The sequence below is a fragment of the Ceratotherium simum genome, chromosome X (assembly GCF_057802395.1).
Source record: "Ceratotherium simum simum isolate JZ-2026a chromosome X, ASM5780239v1, whole genome shotgun sequence".
Taxonomy (NCBI): domain Eukaryota; kingdom Metazoa; phylum Chordata; class Mammalia; order Perissodactyla; family Rhinocerotidae; genus Ceratotherium; species Ceratotherium simum.
Window position 1 is genome coordinate 17773292 of NC_141940.1, and position 25428 is coordinate 17798719.

General features: G+C 37.9%; 1 protein-coding gene across 1 annotated transcript in view; it reads right to left on the reverse strand.

The window, feature by feature from the left end:
• HPRT1 (hypoxanthine phosphoribosyltransferase 1) overlaps window positions 1-25428 on the reverse strand; it is a 41751-nt gene that overhangs the window by 958 nt on the left and 15365 nt on the right. The window contains exons 2-8 of the mRNA XM_004437259.3: window positions 23256-23362; window positions 21316-21499; window positions 12690-12755; window positions 9850-9867; window positions 7389-7471; window positions 599-645; window positions 309-385 (exon numbers count right to left, since the gene is read on the reverse strand). Coding sequence (XP_004437316.1) covers window positions 309-385; window positions 599-645; window positions 7389-7471; window positions 9850-9867; window positions 12690-12755; window positions 21316-21499; window positions 23256-23362 — 582 coding nt within the window. The remainder of the gene's footprint in view (window positions 1-308; window positions 386-598; window positions 646-7388; window positions 7472-9849; window positions 9868-12689; window positions 12756-21315; window positions 21500-23255; window positions 23363-25428) is intronic.

Sequence of the window (25428 nt, forward strand, 5' to 3'; positions counted from 1 at the left end):
AAAGTCTTAAACTAGTTCATTTATTTCATTTATTTCTTACTTACAACCACATTTATCATCTGAAATAATAATGGGACAGTTATTGTATATTAAAGCTGTTCAACTGTTTCAGCCAGCAAGAAGTGTCACCCTAGCCTGGCCAAGTTCCAGCTCTAAGGACGTCTGTACTTGACTACAGTTATGTGACTAATGGAAACCATCAGTCTGTTCAAATTATGAGGTGCTGGAAAGAGAAAACACTTCTTCTCTTTCGTAATTTTTTATATGGGTTCTGAAAAATGAGAGTGAGGAAAAGAAGCATTACTTACATTCAAATCCCTGAAGTATTCATTATAGTCAAGGGCATATCCTACAACAAACTTGTCCGGAATTTCAAATCCAACAACTAAAAAGAATCATAATTTATCATTTAGATACAGAAAACATCACTTCAAATCTCAATTTTTTAAATCTAAATTTAAAATCTAAAAATTTACAAATAAATACTTGCAAATGTGCATTCTCTACGAATATTCTCTAAAGTAACTCGAAACCATTTCACGTAAAATTTGTTTGGGTTAAAGACAGTTAAATGATTGACAAAAAGCAATTCACTTACAGTCTGGTCTATAACCAACACTTCGAGGGGTCCTTTTCACCAGCAAGCTGTTAATTACAAAATGTGACACGTGACATATGGAGACACTACAGGGCATTACAAAAGAGAAAATTAATGTTCTCAAACACGCTTTCATCTGCATTTAGCATACTATGGTTAGTTTTAACAGATCCAAAGAAAGACTATGAAACGGAGAGTTAAATCACAGGGATCACTGGGCAGGGGCAGCAATGAGTTCACACTACAGACGAGGACCTTGATTGATCTCCACCTGGAACACGATGGACTGTTCTGAGAGCTGCACCCTGACTACCCACGCACCCATCGGAGGGCAGCTAATCAGGAGAATGAATGGGTGGGGAGTGCCAATAAGCAAAGATGAAAAGATAAGGGCTTCCGGAATCCCTGGAAATACAATCCCTAAGCCACAAACGGGTGTGGGAGAGGTGAGCATCACCTTTCAAGACTTTTAATATGTGTCTTACGAAGAGGAACTTTAGGCTAAAAAACAACTAGCATGCTAAAGGAGCTAGTATTTATTTTTGAGAGCAAAAACTGCAGGTAGGATGAGTCAACTCTGACAAAGGCTAATTTTGTAACCTAAGTGCTGCCTGCTGAAATTTTCAGCCATTAAAAAAAGCTGTAGACAGTGCTTTGAAAGCCCTTGTATATGTTAAGGGCAGCCCCAATAAAACTTATGATTTCACGCCTTCCTAGATAAATATATTTAAAGAGCTGAAAAGAACCCAAACTGATTCTCAACCATAGCTGCACCTCAGAATCACTTACGAACTTTAAAAAAAATAAAACTCAGATACCCAGGCCACACCTCTGACCAACTACATCAGAATCACTGGGGATGAAAGAGAGACACAGGTTGTTGTTTTTTTAAACTCTCAGGTGATTCCAATGTGCAGCCGAAGTTGAGAACCACTGGCCTAAGCCTTAGCCTCCAAGGAATTATCTAATCAAGTCCCTCATGATTCTCTTCCAGTAATTAGAGGATATGCTTGGACTCAATTTCCATTTAGAAAGAAAATAACAAACCAATCACAGCAAAAACCCTTCCCTCTACCTGAACCCACTCAGGAAGACTCCAGAAAAGGTATCATTAAACTCAGTGCAAGCTGTACTAAGAGTTCAAGGGAACTCGGCACCTCATATGTCTAGAGATCTGAATGTTTAATAAAGCTCCATCTGAAGTCATGATTCTAACTTGTTTTTGAAGCAACTTCCATACCACTCCAAAGAAGATATACAAATGGCCAAAAAGCAGATGAAAAGATGCTGAACATGATTAGTCATCAGAGAAATGCAAATTAAAACCACAATGAGATACCACATCTCACCCACTAGGATGGCCATAATTTAAAAAAATAGACAGGGGCCGGCCCTGTGGTGTAGTGGTTAAGTGCTGGCGCTCCACTGCTGGCGGTCCGGGTTCGGATCCCGGGCGCGCACCGATGCACCGCTTGTCAGGCCATGCTGTGGCAGCGTGCCATATAAGGTGGAGGAAGATGGGCACGGATGTTAGCCCAGGACCAGTCTTCTTAGCAAAAAGAGGAGGATTGGCATGGATGTTAGCTCAAGGCTGATCTTCCTCACAAAAAAAAAATAAAATAAAATAAAAATAAAAATAGACAATAAAAAGTGTTGACAAAGATATGGAGATATTCGAACCCTCATAAATTGCTGGTGGGAATGTAAAATATGGAGCAGATACTTTGCTAAAGGGTATGGAAGTTCCTCAAAATGTTAAACATAGAGTTACCATACGACCTAGCAATTCTACTCCTAGGTATATACCGAAGAAAACTGAAAACAGGTGATCAAACAAAAACTTGTACACAAATGTTCATATCAACATTATTCATAAGAGCTGAAGAGTAGAAACCCAAATACCCATCAACAGATGAATGGATAATAAAATGTGCTATGTTCATACAATGGTATATTATTCAGCCATAACAAGGAATGAAGTACTGATTATATGCTACAACATGGATGAACCTTGAAAATATGCTAAGTCAAAGGAGATACAAAGGACCACATATTGTATGTCCATTTATATGAAACGTCCAGAAGAGGCAAATCCACAGAGACTTTCCATAGAAAGTAGGTTAGTGGTTGCCAGGGGCTGGGGGAAAGGGTGAATGATTGTTAATGGGTACAGGGTTTCTTTTGGGGGTGATCAAAAGGCTCTAAAATTAGATAGTGGTGATTGATGCACAACTCTGTGAATATACTAAAAACCACTGGATTGTACAACTTTTAAAGAGTGAATTTTATAGTATGTGAATCATATCTTAATTTAAAAAACAGGTGATCATTTCCAGAACCAGCTACACGTAATATGCTAAAAATCTTATTATCCTTCCTACACTCTAAAAGGCACAATTAAGCAGCTGCTCACTACAATGAGATCCTTCACATTATAACAGCCTATGGTGGAACAGTATTTTGCAGTTTAAGAGACTTTCAAATACATTATCTCCTTTGAATCCCACAGCTTCCCTGAGAGCAAAATATAACAATCACTCCCATTTAAAGATGAGTAAACATGTTCAGAGAGATTATGTATGGGACAGTTTTTCAGCTAAGTGGGAGAGAAATGCCAGACTGCAAACCCAAGTCCATGCCTTTCTCACTCTACTTCTCTGCCTAGAAACTACAAACTAGAAATGCAGTAGGAAGAGCCTCAGAAGTCATCCAGGCCAGGCAGTCTCAACAGAGGCCACATTGCCTCCAAGGGAGCCAAAACTGGTTCTTGGCAAGGGGGAATTTGGAGCAGGAGAGCTCAGACACTCCAAAACTCAACCCTACCTAATAAAATTTTATTCCTTAGTATTTAATTTCTCTCCCTGGGATCTCTGGGGTAGCATATGAGTAGCACTGACACTGAGTTCATGGAAGATACATGAAACATACTCAAAATCAGTGCTACAAAACCATGGTGCAGAGGTGACTGTGATGAGAGGACTTGCTCTCACCGGCTGCTCCATCTGGGAGCTGCATCGTGAAAGGTGGCCTGCGTATGCTTGTTGGCTGCCTTGTGGATGTTGTTTAATTTTTTATCCTCAGTTTATATATTATTATTTAATTCCACAAAAGTTATTCACCCCATCATTAACTATGTCAAGTACTAAAAAGAAAAAATGTCAACAAATTCTCAATGAATATCTAGAAGTTAGTTAATTTTTAAGAGATTAATTTTTTGATTGTTTTGACTCTTGCTAGAAACTACCAGTTTTGGATGACTATTTTTAAAATGTGATTACTTTGCCATTATTAGGTATTTATAGAAATTGCTACTTTGCATATATAATTTGATACATTACAATTTACATAAGTAAATAATATTAAACATTACTAAGCAGATATAGCTATAAAAGTTAATTGTTAAAAGCTTTTTCAAAATTCTTATTTCGAAATAATTACAGATTCACAGGAAGTTGCAAAAGAAAAAATGCAGAGAATTCCCATGTGCCCTTTCTCCAGTTTCCTCCAATGCGAACATCTCATGTAACTGTAGTAGATTACCACAAACAGGACACGGGACATTGGTGGACTGAACTTATCCATATTTCACCTGCACATATTTGTGTGTATGTAGTTCTATGCAATTTTATCCCACATGTGGATTCATGTAACCACCATCACAATCAAGATACAGAACTTTCCATCACACTAGGCTCTCTCTCGCTACCTCTTTATTTATAGTCACATCCACCCATCACCCCTAACCCCTGGCAACCACTAATATGTTCTCCATTTCTATCATTTTGACACTTTAAAAAGGTTATATAAGTGGAATCATACAGTATGTAACCTTTTGAGATTGGCTTTTATAAGCACAATTCCCTTAAGGTTTATCCAGGTTGTTGAGTGTATCAAGAGTTTGTTTCTTTTTATTGCTGAGTAGGATTCCACGGTAGGGTGTACCACAATTTGTTTAACCATTCACTTACCTAAGGACATTTTGGTTGTTTCCTGTTTGAGGCTATTACAAATGAGGCTGCTATGAACATTCATGTAAGGGTTTTTGTATGGACATTAAGTTTTCATTTCTCTGGGATAAAGCCCAGTAATGCAACTGCTGGACTTGTATAGTAGTTACACGTTTAGTTTCTTAAAAAACAGCCAAACTGTTTTCCAAAGTGGCCGTACCATTTGACATTCCTATCAGTTAATAGTCTTTTAATTTTTTTTAAAGCAAGTCACCATACTCCAAGGAATTGATCACAGGTTCTCATCTGTTTTGTTTTTTTTTTTTTTGCTGGGAAAGATTTGCCTTGAGCTAACCTCTGTTGCCAATCTTCTTTTCTTTCTCCCCAAAGCCCCAGTACATAGTTGTATATCCTAGCTGTAACTCCTTCTAGTTCTTCTATGTGAGCTGCTGCCACAGCATGGCCACTGACAGACGAGTGGTCTGGTTCCGTGCCCGGGAACCGAACCCAGGCCGCCGAAGCGGAGCGCGCTGAACTTTAATCACTAGGCCATCGGGGCTGGTTCAATAGTCTTTTAATTTTTAACTTAACTTTTAAGTTAAAAAGCTTATCTAGTCATTCTTAACCCTGCACTGAATAAAAAGAATAAGCTTTATACTTAATCTTTTTATGTATAAAGCACACACATACACTACATAAACAGATATATCTGTGATATTAAAATTTAATGGTGATGGAGAGATTAGGAAAAAAAGGTTGAGAAATACTGACTTAGGCCAACTCCATCACTGAGAAATGACCTAATGAGCCAGCCCTGATAGCTTAGCAGTTAAAGTTCGGTGCACTCTGCTTCAGTAGCCCGGGTTTGGTACCACACTACTTGTCTGTCAGTAGCCATGCTGTGGCAGTGGCTCACATAGAAGAACTAGGAGGACTTACAACTAGAATATACAAGAATGTACTGGGGGCTTTGTGGAGGGAAAAAAAAATGACCTTAGTATTCTTTGATCATTTCACACCTCCAGCAATACAAAATACCTCTCTCATGAGGCAGTCTATCTCAATTCCACAGCATATTCCAGGAAAGAGCCACAAAAGAATACCCAGAGGAGGAAACTCTATGCCACAGTAGGTGGACATTTAAAACCCTAAAGAGCATGTAGAGAAATAAGCAAGATGACTGATTCGTTTACAGGATACTACTTAGTGCCCTAGAATGCATCATTTATACGCTCTTGTCATGCCTGTCCCAACTCCACTTAAAGTAAAAACTCACTGACCATACACTTGCACCAGCTATCCAAAAAGCCTCAAAGGACAAACTGCTGACATATTACTCATTAGAAGGCTTACTCTGATTCAAAGATGCACGACAGATACTTTGATCCTTTAAAAGGGTTTTATAAAAACAAGTTAATCATTTAGGGGAAAAAAAGTTGGGTCACTATCTGACCCCTACACAAAAACTGCAGATTGATCAAGATTTAAAAATAAAAAATGAAATTGTAAAAGCCTGAAAAAAAAAACCACCCAGGGATGTTACCCTACCAAAAACATAAGGTAGTAAAAGCATGAACTCTGAGCCAGGTTGCTTGGATTCACATCTCACCTCTATAGTGTCCTAGCTTTGTGTCTTTGGACAATTCCCTATGCCTTGGTATCCTTATCTGGATAACAGCGCTACCTCAGAGCTGTTGGGGGATTAAACTATAATTCTGGATAAACACAGGCAGAACTAATAAAGCAAAACCAAACAGCAGAGGTAGGACTAGGAAGTGAGGCTGGCTTAGAAGAAAGGAAGCGGGGCAGGCCCATGGCGTATTGGTTAAGTGCGTGCGCTCTGCTGCTGGCGGCACGGGTTCGGTTCCTGGGCCGCCAGCAGCAACCCAGTGCATGCACCGACGCACCGCTCATTAAGCCATGCTCTAGTGGCATCCCATATAAAGTGGAGGAAGATGGGCACGGATGTTAGCCCAAGACCAGTCTTCCTCAGCAAAAAGAGGAGGATTGGCATGGATGTTAGCTCAGGGCTGATCTTCCTCACCAAAAAAAAAAAAAAGAAGAAGAAGAAGAAGAAAGCAAGAAGGCATTATAAACTTTCAATGTGGATACAAAATAAGATGCAGCATACATCACCACTAACCACTACATCACTCAATTCCAAGAGCTCCAGATCTTCAGAGCCCACCCCTTCCTACCACCTCAAAACCCGTCTTTGGGATCCTTGGTCTCAATTTTGCAAGGAGGTCCCAAATTCTCTGCCTTGTTACCTAGGTCAAGTTTATATCATTATTAGCACACTCAAAAACCAGAAGTATTATAATATTAAGCAAAAAGTTGACTGCAGGGCCGGCCCCGTGGCTTAGCGGTTAAGTGCGCGCGCTCCGCTACTGGCGGCCCAGGTTGGGATCCTGGGCGCGCACTGATGCACTGCTTGTCCGGCCATGCTGAGGCCACGTCCCACACACAGCAACTAGAAGGATGTGCAACTATGACATACAACTATCTACTGGGGCTTTGGGGGGGGAAAAAAAGGAGGAGGATTGGCAATAGATGTTAGCTCAGAGCTGGTCTTCCTCAGCAAAAAGAGGAGGATTAGCATGGATGTTAGCTCAGGGCTGATCTTCCTCACACACACACACAAAAAAGTTGACTGCAATAAACGGCTTTACAAACACATGACAAAATTATTTTCACAGGATACTTAATGAGTCTTATTTGAGATTACATTACTTTTGAAGATAAAACGACAGTTCAGAACATTTAAGCTTACAAAGAAGCAATTACTTAATCCTCTTTCAAACGAAGAAAATATATCCTATATCAAAATGTTATATACACACCTTGCGACCTTGACCATCTTTGGATTATACTCCTTGACCAAGGAAAGCAAGGTTTGCATTGTTTTGCCAGTGTCAATTATATCCTTTAAAAAAAGAAAAGAGATTTAAATGGTAAATAAAACCATCATAGCTTTAAATTCAGAGTCATTATATAAATACAAAACATCAAAACCCATGTATAACTGGAATAATGCAATTTTCTTCAGTGCAGTAATTCTCATAATTCATACACTGAGATATTCTAGAATCTGTAAATCATCTGGCTCTCAGCAAACAGTAGGAATGCTAGTCCTCAGGACTGGATTTTGTAGGTGCCAAGAGGTCAATGACAGCTAATTTAAATATATATAGGCAAATATGTACATGCACGTTTTATTAAAGAGTTATGATGTTGCCCTTCATTATAAAAGGTATTTTAGATTTTTTCATAATTCAAGATTGGGATGTTCTCCCCCCAATTCTTGGATGCAAATGGTTAACAGATCACGCTTGAAGAAACACTGCTCTATATCATCTTAAAAGTATCCAAATTAATAAGGTTTTATTATATAAAATGGCTTTATATGAAAGTGAATCTTAGCTATTTAGTCAAAAGTAGGACATTATTCAAAACAAACCCATCTCTAATTGGAAAAATATTTCTTAAACCATAACCCTAATGCTCTTCAATGAAAACACTCTACGGACAGTATAAAACAGTGCTTCACAAAGTGGAGTCATCAAAAACATCGGGGCTGGAGACTTGTGAAAAATGCAGATTTTGGGGCTGTAGCAGACAGAATTCTGGTGGCCTCTAAGACTCCCACCCCCTGGTGCACACACCAGGAATAATCCCCTCCCCCTGAGTGTGAGCAGGACCTGTGAAAATGAGGGGATAGTCACTCTTGTGGTTAGGTTATGTTATACAAGATAGCTGTAGCCGACCGGAGAGAAATTCTCCTGCGGGTTTTGAAGAAGTCAGCTGCCATGTGAGAGGGCCATGTGCTAGGACATACGGATGGCCTTTAGGAGCTGAGAGCCACCCCTGACCGGGAACAGGGCCCTCAGTCCTGCAACCACAGGAACTTAATTCTGCCAACAACCTGAATGAACTTGGAAGACCACAAGCCACAGGTGAGAAAGGAGCCTCGATTCACCCTGATGAGATCCCTGAGCAGAGGAGCCAACTAACCCGTACTCAGGCTCCTGACTCACGGAAACTGAGATAATAAATGTGTATTGTTTTAAGCTGCTACGTTTGTGGTAATTTGTTAGGGAGCACTACCCTAGATAAAATGAATCAATCTGAAGTGGAATTAATTAATCTACATTAAAAAAAGCAACCAGTCCCCAAGGATAATCATGTATACAAACCCTTTGAAAAGAGTGTCATTTGTTTATTTTTTAATCTATAAGCTAAAATTTCTAAAAATCTTAAAAATCTTAACAACAATAAAAAATGAATTGGGGGGTCGGCCTGGTGACGTAGTGGTTAAGTGCGCGCGCTCCGCTGCTGGTGGCCCGGCTTCGGATCCTGAGCACGCACTGAGGCACCGCTTGTCAAGCCATGCTGTGGCGTCCCATATAAAATGGAGGAAGATGGGCACAGATGTTAGCCCAGGGCCAGTCTTACTCGGCAAAAAGAGGAGGATTGGCATGGATGTTAGCTCAGGGCTGATCTTCCTCACAAAAAAAAAAAAAAAGAATTGGGGGTTACTGTTGCTCTTAAGCCTTAAATCGTGTTACATAAAAGAATGAGAACTCATTCTATTGGTGGGAGTATAAAGCATACAACCACGTTGATGAGTAATTTGGCAATAATAGTAAAATTGAAAATGTACAAATTCTACAACCCAGTCATTCCACTTCTAACTGCCTGTATCTAGAGGTAACTCACAGATGTGCACACAGGGCATTGCAAAAGGATGCTCTTAGCAGCCCTGTTGTAGTAGGAAAAATTGGAAGCAAACTCCCTATTTGTAGGGCAATAAATTGGTTGATTCATACACTACAATGCTAAGTAGCATTTTAAGGCCAACTAACTCTGTATGTCTCAACATGAATAATCTCAAAACCAATTTTGAGTGAAAATAACAAGCTGCAAGAGAGAATATGTATAGTGTGGCACTATATAAATTTTTAAATCACAAAATATATTTTGTATATGGATATATATATATATATATATATATTCAATAGAAGTATTAAAAACATGCATGGGAATGATATGTATCAAATTTAAACGAAAGAAAAAAATTTCAAGCCAAAAAGAGAGGGGTAAGAAATATACCAAAAATTTTCCATTATCCAGTAAAAATAAATTACTAAGTACTTCTTACAAAAAAAAAAATCTCACTCCCTTATAACACAAGACCACCACTAAAATTGATGAAGAGGAATTTCTTTCCCTGGCTTACCTTTAGGACTGTGCATACTATGTTAGAAAATCATAAACAGTATATTAAAAATATGTAGAACTTACTTCAACAATCAAGACATTCTAGAAGAAAAAGAAATGAAAATCAGTACAATGAATCACACAGTGTTTCCAATTATAACTCGAATCACATCATAAGAAACTCTAAGGAATTAACCAAATGCTTGTTTTAAGCCACTTTACTATATTAAACCCTGATTTAAACAAGTGGGCCATCTGTTGGGATTTGGAACTCTTTTAATATGAAATTTTCACTGCAATGGGATTTTTACAAGTAACATTTGACCCATATATTCATTTTTAAAAAGTTTTCATTACTTAAATGAAGGTCTAATCTTGTGCAAGTCATGAAACTTCTCTGGGCCTCAGTTTCCAATGTTTAAAATGAGGGACTTGAACTAGTATGTGTCTTCTGACTCTAACATTCAAGAACTGTAATTTGTACAATAATTCCAAAATCATGCATTTAACTTACCATACGAAATCCAATTTAAAACCTATTTTTCTCATTAGGCTGAAGTTAATCTGCATTTTTCCAGATGTGGTCATATTCTTGGAATAAATTAAAGAAAGACGCCAATGCTTCCTCCCACCATAAACCCTCACCCCAATTTCTACCTCTCAGAATTTTATAGCTGGAAGAATCCTTAGAAAAAATACCAGCTAACAATTACCTCCAAGGTAGAGAAGAGTCCTATCTGCTCTTATGCAAGTTATACAAATGAGGTTGCATTCCACATACTGGTTATAATCGTTGCCACAAGAAGATTAATACTTAGTTGTAGTTCTCATTTCTCTGTCACATACCTATAGCATCAGAATTTTAATGTTCTACATATTCTTCTAAGTCAGTGGTTATCAAAGTAAGGCACACAAGATCCATTGAGTTGCAAAAAATAAATATTAGAATTTTTTTTAAACCTCACCTTGTTTAATCTATAATTTTGCATGTATTTTATAATATACATAATATTACTACCACAGATCATATATAATTTATTCCTTTCCTCATATCACAACTAATTTGTCTCTTTTCAAAACATTGCAATCTAGGGCCAGACCTGGTAGCCTAGTGGTTAAGTTCGGCACACTCCACATTAGCAGCCTGGGTTCAGCTCCTGAGCGCAGACCCATACCACTTGCCTGTCAGTGGCCATGCTGTGGCGGTGGGTCACATACAAAAACAGCAAGACTGGCAGTGGATGTTAGCTCAGGGCAAATCTTCCTCAGCAAAAAAAAAAAACAAAAAACCAACAAAACACCCACTGCAATCTAAATATTTAGTAAAATTAAATATAATCAATTAATGGACCAGTAATCATTTCACCACCTACTATGGGTTCTTTCTCAACATTTTCTCTACTCTAGCTAGCATATCTGAAGGATAACATTTTCCTATCAGTAACTGTGGTTCAATGCTGCAGTGTTTTGCACCAAGCGATGGAGTTATAGTTTGAAAACAGCACTGAATTATGAGACAGAGAAACAGGATTCTAGTCTTGGCTTTAATACTAAGTAGCTGTGCAACCTTGATTAAGTCATAACCACAGACTTTTAGTGGTATGAAACAATTTATACAAATCAAAGTTCAGAGAGATTAAATATTTATCCAATACAAAATTGTATGATCTCAATACTGTTTAAAAAATAAAAGAATGAGAATTGCTATCACTACTGAGAGCTTATTTTATGTCCATTAGCTACATCTTTACTTAATAAATGAAAAAAATGAGGCTCAGAGGTTAAATGACTTGCCTATAAAAATAGCCAAGTGGTAGAATAGAGATTTGAAGAGGTGTTGTCAGGGTCCAAAGCCTACATTCTCAACCACTAACTGGAAAAAGGGGGAAAAATATTTATATACATATGTATCTGTATATATATAGTATCCCAAAAAGATAAACTGAAATAGAAAGTCTAAATAACCCAATCTCACCACCAAGAAATAACCTCACCTAACTTATGTGTCTTGATTTTTTTCCACACTAAATGTACTTTACTGTGATTATCATAAAAAGAAAGTTATTTTAGAAACAGAGACCTTTTAAGATCACAGAGCTACGCAGTGGGGCAGAGCCATTAGGTGGGAAAGGCAAGGTCAAATGGAATCACAGAAGAAGGCTTTGAAGGCTAGGCCCCTCCCAGCAGGAAAAAACTGATTATAGGAGTAAGGGCTTTGAATGACTTTTAAATATGGGCAAAGCATGCTGAAATGGAAGGAGGACAGGCCTGGCAGTGATGTATAGGATGGACAGAAAGGGGAAAGTGTCAACAGATTATAATTTCTCCTTCGAAGTTTTCAAAAGATGTTATGGAGGACAAGATTAGTTTGGCATGACCCTGACAGGCAGGGGACCACAGAATTTGACGTAAGTGTTGTATGTAAAAGTTTCCTTACAGATACTCAGTCGAGTAAGCTGTAAACATTAAAATCTAAAAGCCACAGGAAGCGGGCCGGCCCCGTGGCTTAGCGGTTAAGTGCGCGCACTCCGCTGCTGGCAGCCTGGGTTCAGATCCCGGGCGTGCACCGACGCACCGCTTGTCAAGCCATGCTGTGGCGGGGTCCCATATAAAGTGGAGGAAGATGGGCACAGATGTTAGCCCAGGGCCAGTCTATCTCAGCAAAAAGAGGAGGATTGGCATGGATGTTAGCTCAGGGCTGATCTTCCTTACAAAAAAAAAAGTTTAAGGCTGGATTCTGCTGTCTCTTTGCTATATGACCTGGGGAAAGATACCTAACCTAGACTGCTTCCAAGGTTTAAATAACCCTTATTTAAGGGCATAAATAACTATGTAAACTGCCTCCTACTGACTGATTGAAAGCATAGGGTTACTAATTGACTCTTGGTATGAAGTGCTCTTTTCTTGCCCTTCAAGATACATACCTTTCCAGTTAAAGTTGAGAGATCATCTCCACCAATCACTTTTATGTCCCCTGTTGACTGGTCATTCTAGTAAAAAAGATATAAATACATATGTATATCCTTATGTGTAGACACACACATTTCAAATTATCAAATGGGAACTAGAAGATATAAAAAGTTAGCTATCTAATGTCATAGCATTATGATATTCTAAATGATACAAATTATAAGAATTATGTTTCTAGAAATGAATGACTAGGTAACTTTCAACTAGAGATTAGTAAAAATTAAAAAGTCCTAATTGGCCATTACTGATTTGATGCTTTTTAGATTCCTAAAAACAGGGTACACCCATTTTCAAGTAGGCAGCATTACAGCAGCCACTCATCCTCAGTCATGGTAATTTCTGAACCGTGAAAGAATTTATTTGCATGACAGGTATCTGGTTCAGGCCCTGGACCATTCTCATGAGTCAAGCAAGTTGTAGGGTCTGGTCTATATCACACTCAACCCCAAAGATATTTCCCTCAAAAGTCTAGCCCAGGCCCAGGTCATTTTTAGCACAGTCCGAGAAACCAGGTCTGATCAGTAGTCCTTTAAGGCACACCTGTTAGGCTCCCAGTTTTCTGCTGTCACAGAATCCAATAGAAACCCTTATAGCAGTTTCAAAGAGGAATGCTCCACACCCACTGTAGTTGGTGGTGACAACGATCATAATTGGGCCATGCTGGATTCAAGACAGAAAACTGGAGAGAAAGAGCAGGTGAACAAAAAGAGCTTAGACTTGCCCTACCAGAGAGCAAACCATACCAAAGCTACAGCAACTACAACAGTGCTGTACCAGCACAGTAATAAACAAAGAGATCAAGGAACAAACTAGGGCCCAGAAACAGACCCAGAAATACATGAGGATTTAGTATATGATAAAAATGGCATTCCAAGTCAGTAAGGAAAAGATGAATTATTCAATAATGGTGTTTGATCAACTAGTTATCCATTTAGGAAAAAAATAAAGTATGATCCCTACCTCACAGCATACACAAAAATAAATTCCAGATGGATTAAAATCTAAATGTAAAAAATAAAGTCATAAGCAAACTGAGAGAAAACGCAGAATATTTTTACATTCTCAGAAAGGGTAAAAATCTAGGCATGACATGAACCCAGGTGAAAGAAAAGATCTGTCACAAATATTCCTATTATACATTGGGCTCCAACAATAAGAACCCAATAGGAAAATGGAGAATGAACACAAATAGGCAATTCACAGAAGAAAAGGCCATAACATATAAAATAACTATCTGAGAAACAAATACTAAAACAAGGTGATTCTATTGTTCACCCAGTCACACTGGCAAAACTCAAGCCTGATGATATATGTTGGCAAAAGTGAGGGGAAACAAGCACTCTTGTTGTTGGTGAGAGTACAAATTGGTACAACCTCTTCTGAAAACAAGATCTATTAAAATTGTAAACACGCATGTCATTTGCCCCAATAATCCCACTTCCAGGAATCGATGCTACAAAAACACTCACAAGTATGCAAAGGTACATACAAGGATGTTCACTGTATCAACTGTTTATAAGAAAAATTGGAGACAACCAACATGTCTATTAACAGGGAACTATTTAAATTAAGTTCATCCACACAATGTAATACCATGCAGCTATTTAAAAAAATCTGATAATCTACACACACTGACATGAATAATGATAATTAAAAACACCAAGTAGAATGAAACTACTTTTGTTCAGCATTTTTAAAAAGTTTATAACAGCAATTACCTCTGAGTAGTGAGAATGGGGATACCAAGCATTTTTCACTTTTATATACTTTCTTTTTTCTTTTTTTTTTTGTGAGGAAGATCAGCCCTGAGCTAACATCCATGCCAACCCTCCTCTTTTTTTGCTGAGGAAGACTGGCCCTGAACTAACATCCGTGCCCATCTTCCTCCACTTTATGTGGGACGCCGCCACAGCATGGCCTGACAAGTGGTGCGTCGGTGCACAACTGGGATCTGAATCCGGGCCACTAGCAGTGGAGCATGCACACTTAACCACTACGCCATGGGGCAGGCCCCACTTTTATATACTTTAATTTTTGTCATATGCTTCTATATACATGTACATTTTTTATGGAGTGTTATTTTTGAAAAACACAAATGGGCCAATACTATTCAGTGTTGCAAACTAAATGTAAGATACAAGTCTGAATTCTGTTATCAAAAAAACTCTTGGGGCTGGCCCGGTGGCGCAAGCGGTTAAGTGCGTGCGCTCTGCTGTGGCGACCGGGGGTTCACCAGTTCGGATCCTGGGCGTGCACCGACGCACCACTTGGCAAGCCATGCTGTGGCAGCGTCCCATATAAAAAGTGGAGAAAGATGGGCATGGATGTTAGCCCAGGGCCAGTCTTCCTCAGTAAAAAAAGAGGAGGACTGGCAGATGTTTGCACAGGGCTGATCTTCCTCACAAAAAAAACAGAAACAAAAACAAACTCTTGCATATTCTCATCTTAAGGAAATTACAGACACGCTTTATTCCAACTTAAAACCCAGAGTTTCAAATATAGAGAATTAATAGCAAAAAAAACTGTACAAACTCTGAAGCTTTCAATGAGAGTGAATCATATTAAATGATTTACACTGTAAATCAAGTTAAATAGTGCCATCTTCTGTAGAAATTTGGTATTACAGTCTAACTCCGACTGACCCTTTCTTACAGAGGAAAGGAGTAAAGATCTGAGAACTGAAAAGTATGGATTCAGAAAAAAACCTCTGTGATCCAACGGCTATGGTGATAGCGTAAGAGACAAGAGAACTCCAAGAACGCAAGACTGCTGCTCCACTAGCATCCAAATCTCCATATTCCTGTTCGCCCCAAGGTTTTTAAATTAGGCTTTTTTCATAGAAACAGCAACCGTTTAAACGAAGGCTAATAAAGAAGATTCATTTAAGAAAAAATGTTACAGTCCACTGTGTTGGAGTACAGGTATAAGTGCCCAAATTGTATACAAATGGCATCCATGGATCAATCAGCCCACTAGAGGAACTTCCCTCTCCCCCTCCCTCCCTTCCTGTCTGGAACAAGCTTTCCACTGTGTCCCTGCTTCCTTACATCTAGATGAGTGACTTTTATGTGCCTCATCTTTAATGAGATGATGGGCTGGCACAAGAGGGGGGAGAGCCCCCCAGAGTTGCTCTTCTCTCTTCTCTGCCATCCCATCTCGTCATTCTTCCCAGCCAGAGAGCCTAAAGTATCCTTAACTCAGAGTGTCACTGTCAACTACATAAAATTCCCAGAGGAGCTCTTTAGGTCTACAAATACACACCCTTAAGCATCTGTGTTTCCATTCTGTCTACCTTTCTTGAGTCTAGGTGAAAAAATGAAAAGGGAAATATGAAGAAACTTTGTTTATTCCTATTTGTCTATCCCTAGGAATTTTGAAAGCCTCTAGGTAGCAACAAGAACTGCAGCTTGGTATAGGAAAAGAGGAGAAAAAGATGTGTGAAAATATATAATGAATGGGCTGCAAAAGAACTGCTTGAAACAAACAGGTTGAGGCCACAAGAAGAGGATGCAGAGAGGCCAATCACCAAGGCTGGGTTAGCACTTAGTGGCTTAGCACTACATAGCATCCTTTTTTGCAGTGAACTCCAGAACATTCTTGCAGGACCCCAGAATGGAGTTATTGGGAAAGAGTCATTCCCTCTAAATCCAGCCAGGCCCCAAGTCCACCACACTCAATCATGTCTTCTCTTCACATCATAATCTCAACCATCCTCTGTCCTTTAACTGTTTTCCTGTACCCTGATCAAATATCGACAAAAATGAGAATATTAGAATCATATACTTTTAGAGGCAGACTGCACCTCAGATGAAAAACAGCCGATACCAAATTTTCTAAAAATATATGCAGAAAAAAAATAAGTCTGGAAGGATATATGTCCAGGAAATAAGTTAATTTACCTGTTCTGTATGAGTTCTTTTAAAAGAACAGGTTGCTTAAAAAAAAAGCAATTATCAGTTAAAAAAATGATGCTGATGAAGTAAGGCCCTTATAGATCATCTAATCCTGCACTATCCAATGCAGTAGCCACAAGCACATGTGGCAGTTATTTAAAATTAAGTAAAATTAAGAATTCAGTTCCCCTGTTACACAAGACATATTCCAAGTGCTCAACAGCCACATGTGGCTAGTGGCTCTGTATTAGACAGCACAAATATAGAACATTTCTATCACTGCAGAAAGTTCTATTGGTCAGCACTGCTCTAATCAAATCAAAGATACCATTTAGCACAACATAGTACGAGAAAAGATTGAAGAGTTAGTGCTGATATTTAATATCTGGTATTTTCAAGTACACTGTTGGCAAACCTTCAGAAGTTAATGCATCTTCTGTTCATGCTTTTCATTCCATGTCTGGTTTGGGACTAGGATCTGTTAAAATAAACATGTTCAATAGAACCTTTTTTCATGGCCTAAGATGGTACTTTGCATACAACAGATGATCAGTACATGTTTACTGGGTGACTTAATCAATTTCCTTAATTTTTTTAATTCATTTATTTTTTAACAAAATTTGTCATCTCATGGGACCAAACTTGAACATTACCTTTATGTTCTAAGAATCAAGGTGTTTTAATCTCAGTTGCCTGACAAGGACTACATCAAAGTGAAAATCCACAGGAAAGGGCTAGGAAGTATACTTTTGACCCTAGTTCTGTTAAAGCTTCCTTATACCACATGGACAGTACACGTCCCCATTCCTGCCAATTTAAACTGAAGAAATTCTTTCCCCCACACCATGTCTATAGTCTCAATTGAATAAGCAGGAGAAAGGCATAAATCACTTCACTTGCTTTATGTATATAAAAATAGATAAATAGATTTAAAGAAGATAAGCTTTAGATTATCTGGTGTCAACACCAAAGTGGTACCCTTACATTTAACTCCAACTGTTTCGGAGAAAAAAAAACATACCTCAAAGCAATTAATTAAATACATACAGAGAAAAAGGTAACTGAAAGCTACCGACCTCTTCTTATAGAAAAGAGACACTTTAAGAAACTACTCCAGGGCCGGCTCCGTGGCTTAGCGGTTAAGTGCGTGCGCTCTGATGCTGGCGGCCCGGGTTCGGATCCCGGGCACGCCCCAAGGCACCACTTCTCCGTCCAACGTGAGGCCGAGACCCACGTACAGCAACTAGAAGGATGTGAACCTATGACATACAACTATCTACTGGGGCTTTGGGGGGAAAAAAAATGAATAAAAAACAAAAAAAAGAAACTACTCCAATATTTTCTGCATTTTTCTCTAACAAGCTCACTCAGCCATATCCTTACAAATTACTATAAAACAATTTGCATCTTTGATATATTAAACAGCCTAATCGAGCTACTAATCAAGCGACTTCTAAGATCAAGACTGAAAGTTATGGCTTTATGAACCTTGACTGAAATTGAGGAAAAATTCCATAATGGGCAAAATGAATTGTTTGCATGAAAAACTTCTGACTAGTAAAGAATGAAGAAATAAAAGGACGTCCATTATTAAAAGATTCAAGTCAGTTAAAAGTCTTCCCAGGGCCAGCCCCGTGGCGTAGTGGTTGAGAGTTTGGCACTCTCCGCTTCGGGAGCCCGGGTTCACAGGTTCAGGTCTCAGGCGCAGACCTAACACCACTCATCAGCCACACTGTGGTGCGACCCACGTAAAAAATGGAGGAGGACTGGCGCAAATGTTAGCTCGGGGCAAATCTTCCCCCCAAAAGAAAAAGTTTTTCCCAATAAGACTCTGCATCTTGCACAAAGTTATAGGCCTGGGTTCAAATCAAAGACCTGTATGCTCTTGAACAAGTCACTTCATCATTCTGCACCTCATTGTTCCCAAATGTACATGGAGATAATAGTTCATAACCCCAAAAAAAGTTTTCTGCAATATTTCAAATCCTAAGAACAATTTCACTTTAATGTAAGCCATTTAAGTCTGGACACACCATAAACCAGGCTAATTTTCACTTTGCTTAAAGCCCACAAAAAATATTCCCACAAAAAATTTGTCTGACAACTTTTCCTACTGAGGCTTCATCATTTTTTTTATTAAACTATTCCAGTAAAAAAAAATTACTACAAAATTGAACTCACAATAGAGAAAATACATTTGCATACTTATCAACTGTTTCATTTTTCTGAATATGACAGAGCCTTAGGGATAGAAAAGGTCATTGAATATACAGTACTACAATTCATTGTTCTAAGATGCACATTCACATTTTAATAACTCTGAAATTGACATATTACAGCTGACGGCAACTCTCAACTATAGCTGACAGTATCTTCTTTCTCAGCATTGCAAAAAATAGTGGAAGTCTTAAAATCAGTGGTATCTTAGATTTAATGAAATATGGTACTTGGAATCCACGGGCAATTTCCTATCTAGGCACTAAGCAAATAAAATCTTGCCTAGCTACTCTGATTAAAAGTACATAAACTATAATACATGTTTGTGTATATACAGAGAGAAAATTCTTTAAAATATTAAAAATAAAAGTGGTAGTGGAATTTAGGGTGATATAATTCCTTTATAATTTTCTGTAATTGTATGGTTTTTATAATAACATGATTTTTTAAATAAGAAAAATACAATTTTTATTTTGAAGAAAAACTAGATGGGATGTATTCACATTGTTATGGCTCTTTATGTACTACAGGAACATTTAATAGTTCATGGAGCATTTCTTTAGTAGTAGTACAGATCAGTCAATGTTTAATTCACTATTTCAAACTGGTCAAAGTCAACATGTAAAGCTATACTAACATCAATGCTACTGATGCTGCAAACAATTTAAAATTTTCATTTTATGATTTTATCAAATTAAGTTGCCTGGTTTTTTATATGCATATGTGAATATCTTCCATGACAAGCTGATGAATTATTAAATAGGGTAGAAATGTTACTTCAAATCAACAGAAAGTATATGGATGGTTTTCTTAATTTCTATTGTTTAGTAGTAAATCTACACAAAAGTTCACATTAAATAGAACAAATATTATTTTTCTCTATGTGAAAATTAACCTAAAAATTCGCTTTGCTTATGTTTAAGATTTCACAACTTTTACCAGTTCAGGAGTTCAGCTTAATAATCCTCTAAGACCTAAAACTAACAGGAAAAAAAATAAAAGTAGAAAATGGAATTAAAATGTCAAAATGTTTCTACTGCTTCTAATTGTTCTTATAACTATAAAATACTTTTAAAAAGAAAATATTCAAGTTAAACTCCCCTCATTTTTTTTACAAGTTTTCTTTTCAAAGAAAGAACATTCTGCACAAATCCTCAGAGAAATGAAGTATAAGTCATGAAGTAACAAGACTGATATTTATGTGTACGCGTGGGGGGGTGTGCTTTAGAAAATCAGAAAGAGAAACCATACCCTGGACTGTAAGTACATGTTTTGACTCTAAGCAACGATACATTAAAGGCTGGGCAACTATACTGCTAGAAGTTATACTGACGAGAATTAAATCTTAGTGTAAACCAGCAAAATAAATAAACAAACAATTTCTATTGAGTAAAAATCCAAATTTTGTATTTAAACAAGTCTTAATTCAAGCAAGACTTTAACGAGTTAAAAGGAGCTTATAAGTAGTATGAAGTAGTGCCATGACGTATGAGCACAAAGAGTTTTACCAGGACAGGGAAAATGTCTATGATAATATTTACAATGGTTGTCCAGTCACCCATAGCACTGAGGAAAATGTGGAAGAGGTCAAAGACTTGGGTCAAATAGATGATTAACAGAGAGAATGAAGGTTGAAAGTTAAACATAGTTAAGTGGTCTTATTCTCAATGAAAACGTAAACATAAAGCAAGTTTCTACAAAGATGCACTACAATACTGATTCATGAAACAGCAAAGACTGTACATTTGTTCTAATCTTTGAAGAAGCTAGGAGAAATCCCACTTTTAAGGAAAACAGTAACTCACGGAAACCACAATGCCAACATGCAACCAGAAACAAAGCAATAGTATGAAGTAATAAAAATCAAACATTCACACGATCAAAGAAATTGTAGATGATAAAATTCACGTGTAAAGCTCACATTGCTTTTGGTTCATCCCAGAGAGTCAATATTGCTTATTGTGTCAATATTCTGAAGCATCTGAGATTGTGTGACACAGGCAGAGTGACTGTGAATCAAAAGCGGTTTCTTCAGTGTGCCAATGCTCTCACTCCATATGTGCTTTCTAGGCAACAACTGTTGACCAACCTTATTAATCAGACTTAGCTCCAAATGACTTACGACTCGCCCGAAAACCAATCTAGCTCCAGAGAGGATCATCTGCCACCAGCATGTATAGTCAAAAAGTATCCCCCCAAGTCCCAACAGCAATTCTTACAAGAGGTTTAAAAAAATCCAAAAAGACAAAACAAAACCCAAAAACCTTGAAAATAAGTATATAGCCTCCAAGGTGACTAGTTTCAAAAAGACAATACTCACTCGGATATAAAGTACTAGTGAATATATTAGAAAATCTCACTGTAACCAGGTGAAATGAACATGTAAGTATAGGCTGCAGAGCTTTGAAAACATACAGGAAAACCTACAGTTGCCATGTTTTTTTTTTAAGCATATATTAAATATACTTACACAGTAGCTCTTCAGTCTGATAAAATCTACAGTCATAGGAATGGATCTATCACTATTTCTGTTCAATGCTTTGATATAATCCAGCAGGTCAGCAAAGAATTTATAGCCCCCCTTGAGCACACAGAGTGCTACAATGTGATGGCCTCCCATCTCCTTCATCACATCTCGAGCAAGCCGTTCAGTCCTACAGAAATAAAATCGGGAATTTAATAGAAATTTATATAATAGAAATACATTTAAACTTATAACAAACATCCCTTAAGCATTAAACTCCCACAAAACACATCCTTTGTCCCCATGAAGTACATCCTTGCTTCTTAAATCAAAAATAAAAATTTAAAAAAACAGTGTACCTGTAGCATCTATCATAAACTTTAAAATGCAAATTAAAATAAGATACCATTTTCACCTATCATATCTGGAAATTCTGATTAAATAAAATTTCCCTGATAATATATAATTATTAGAAGAGATTGTGAGGAAACGAACACTCTCATACACCATTGGGAGTAGAAACTAATATAACTTTTTGGAGGATAACTTGACAGTATCAAAACATTCAATAAACACCTTCTCCTTGACCCAGAATTTCCACATGGGGCCGGCCCCGTGGCTCAGCGGTTAAGTGCGCGTGCTCCGCTGCTGGCGGCCTGGGTTCGGATCCCAGGCGCACACGGACGCACCGCTTCTCCGGCCATGCTGAGGCCGCGTCCCACATACAGCAACTAGAAGGATGTGCAGCTATGACATACAACAATCTGCTGGGGCTTTGGGGGGAAAAATAAATAAATAAATAAAATCTTTAAAAAAAAAAAAAAAAGAATTTCCACATGGATAAAGTTGAGCAAGTGCTCAAATGTGTGTAAAGGATGCTCCCTTCTAGTGCGGTCTGTAAAAGCAAAAAGAGAAATCTTGTGTGCCCATCAATAGGGGACTGGTTAAATCAATCATAATTCATGAAATACAGGAAATGGAATACTACACAACCTTTAAAATATATGGGATAGGGGCCGGCCCAGTGGTGCAAGCAGTTAAGTGTGCGCACTCTGCTGCGGCAGCCCGGGGTTTGCCAGTTTGGATCCCGGGCGTGCACCGACGCACTGCTTGTAGAGCCATGCTGTGGCGGCATCCCATATAAAGTAGAGGAAGATGGGCACGGATGTTAGCTCAGGGCCAATCTTCCTCAGCAAAAAGAGGATTGGCATCAGATGTTAGCTCAGGGCTGATCTTCCTCACAAAAAAATAAAATAAATAAAATAAAATATATGGGACAGCTCTGGATGTACTAATATGAAAAAAATGTCCAATAAATTCCAGACCTATATGATAGTATGTACCCATGTGTTAAAATATATATGTATATTTGCATATAGTATATGTGCATAGCCAGTGTGTAGAGAGAAAATGTACAGATGGCTGAGAGAACTTTACTCTTCTCATTTATAGCCTCTGCAGTTAGAATATTTTACAACACACATGTATTGATATTACAATTTTAAATTCAAAAACAAAACAGCCAGACACACAAGGCAAGCATTTAAATATCAAGTAAAGTTTTTCACTGCAATTCACTTAAGGGGAAATTTTCAAGCTAGATGTGCATGATAATCAAAACGTGACCTCACCATCATGTGATTCAGCCCTAGCCCATTACCCTGTACAGGGTTGAGAAATCAAAGACTGTGTGACTAGAGTTCATTCTTCCAATCTCCCTTCACTGTTTATTCTACTCCCTACAGATTCCCAGTATACCATGACTTATACTGGGTAATTACTAAGTCTTCCCTCCTTTTTGTAAAGAGGCCTTTTAAAATAGAAAGCATCTATTATTTGACAAGCTGGCCTAGTTTATGTTCAAATACCAACTACTTAAAACAGTTGCTGACACTTAATATTAATATAAGAAAAAAACAAAAACTTCAATTTAAGATCTTACTAACCTGTCCATAATTACTCCGTGAGGAATAAACACCTTTTCCAAATCCTCAGCATAATGATTAGGTATACAAAATAAATCTAGGTCATAACCTGGTTCATCATCACTAATCTGAAAAAGAAATACAGCCGTTTCAATGAGAGCATTACAGGATACAAACACTTATTTGGATTTAGATGTTAAAAAAGCTTAGCTTATCAGAGAGATTTAGGTATGTGATATCAAGAACTTTCTGTAACTTTGTTAGGTATAATAATACATTTTATTTATATAAGAAATCAACCATAGGGCCGGCCCCGTGGCTTAGCAGTTAAGTGCGCGCGCTCCGCTACTGGCAGCCCGGGTTCGGATCCTGGGCGCGCACCGAAGCACCACTTGTCCGGCCATGCTGAGGCCGCGTCCCACATACAGCAACTAGAAGGATGTGCAGCTATGACATACAACTATCTACTGGGGCTTTGGGGGGAAAAATAAGTAAATAAAATTATAAAAAAAAAAAAAGAAATCAACCATATGTCTTAGAGATGAATAGTTAAGACTGTAGAGATGAATAGTTAAGATATGAAATTTCCTTTAGTTCAGCAAAGAGAAAAAGAAAAACTTTACAGAGCTAAGACAAATGTGGCAAAATCTTGATAATATTTTAAACATGGGTGATGAGTATATGGGGGATTCCTTACACTATTGTCTCCACTTTTGAGTATGTTTGAAAATATAATAAAAAATTTTTAATACACTGTACTCTAAAAAGTTAAAATACCACACTGAACAAGAAAAATTGCTGTTCCCCACCCAAAATCCAAATAGGCTCTCTTATCTCACAGCAGGGGAAAAAAAAATCACCAAAAATAAAAAGCTAAGTGATTTCTTAAATACCCAAATTCTTAGAAGTCTGAGACTATTATAATCAAGCCATGAGGTGCCTTCACAGCAGATACTCCAAGATTGCTTGAATATGACTACATATTGGTTGTCTTAGTATGCCCAGTCCCTGGCACAGAAAATATTTAATAACCCTGATGATGTGGTACCTGTGGTGGTAAAATGTACTATGATTACAGTTTTATAAACATTATATACATATCTATACACACAGAAAAAATATAACAAAATCACAAAAACTATTATCTTGGGGAGGGGCGTTATAGTGATTTTATTTAGTTCTTTATACTATATATTCCAAATTTTCTTCCGTGAGTATATACTGCTTTTTAAAAAATTCAATAGTCTGTCTTATAAATTATTTTTGGAGGTATGTTTATACATACATATAAAAAGTATGGGGAAATTTTAAAAGATATATTAAAACAAAATATACAAACAAAAATTATAACAAAAAATAAAAGGAAGAAAAGGAGGGAGGGACAGAGGGAAGGAAGAAAGGAAGGAAGGAAAAAAGGAAGCATGGATGGGTGTGGAGGAACATACAAAACAATGGTCAACTACAACAAGTCGGGACTTGCTACTTTCCACACAATACTGACTTGGTTTTTTTTTATTGTCAATTTCACTTTTTTATTATAGTTGATTTATAATTCCCCATTCACCATTATATTTAAAGCTTATTCAAAGAAATAAACCAGAATTATAATATCTATCTCACATGATGTTCACGACTAAATATCTTCCAAAACACATTCGAGAAACTGATGATACGAGTTTTGGCAGTTTTCAAGAAATACTGGTCAAACCATACTTAAATCTCAATGTAGAGAGAGAAGTCAAGATGGCGGCGTAGGCAGACTCTGAACTCACCTCCTCCCACAGACAGAGCCAATTTACAACTACGCGTGGAAAAATTACCCCTGAGACAGAGCTGAAACTGGATAAAAGGAACTCCTGCAACAAAGGACAATCCTAATTGAGATGGAAGAGGCAGAAACTCCCTTCTGGAAAGAAAAAACACCGCCTTCACAAGCCGCCAGCTTCACCGCTGCCCGGGTGCAGCCCAAAGGTACGCAGCCTCCCTGGAGGCACGGGGCCCTGAGCCGGGGAGCGCCCCCGCTGTAGGCACTTTGTGGACCCAACACAATCGGGACGAGTGGCATAATATCTGACTTTGCCTGCTACTAAAACATTGGGGAGTACCCCCAGAAAACCTGGTTCACAAAGAAATTAAAACCGGCTCTTAAAGGGCCCGCACGCAAAGTCACCCGTTTCAGAAAGCATCCTAAGAT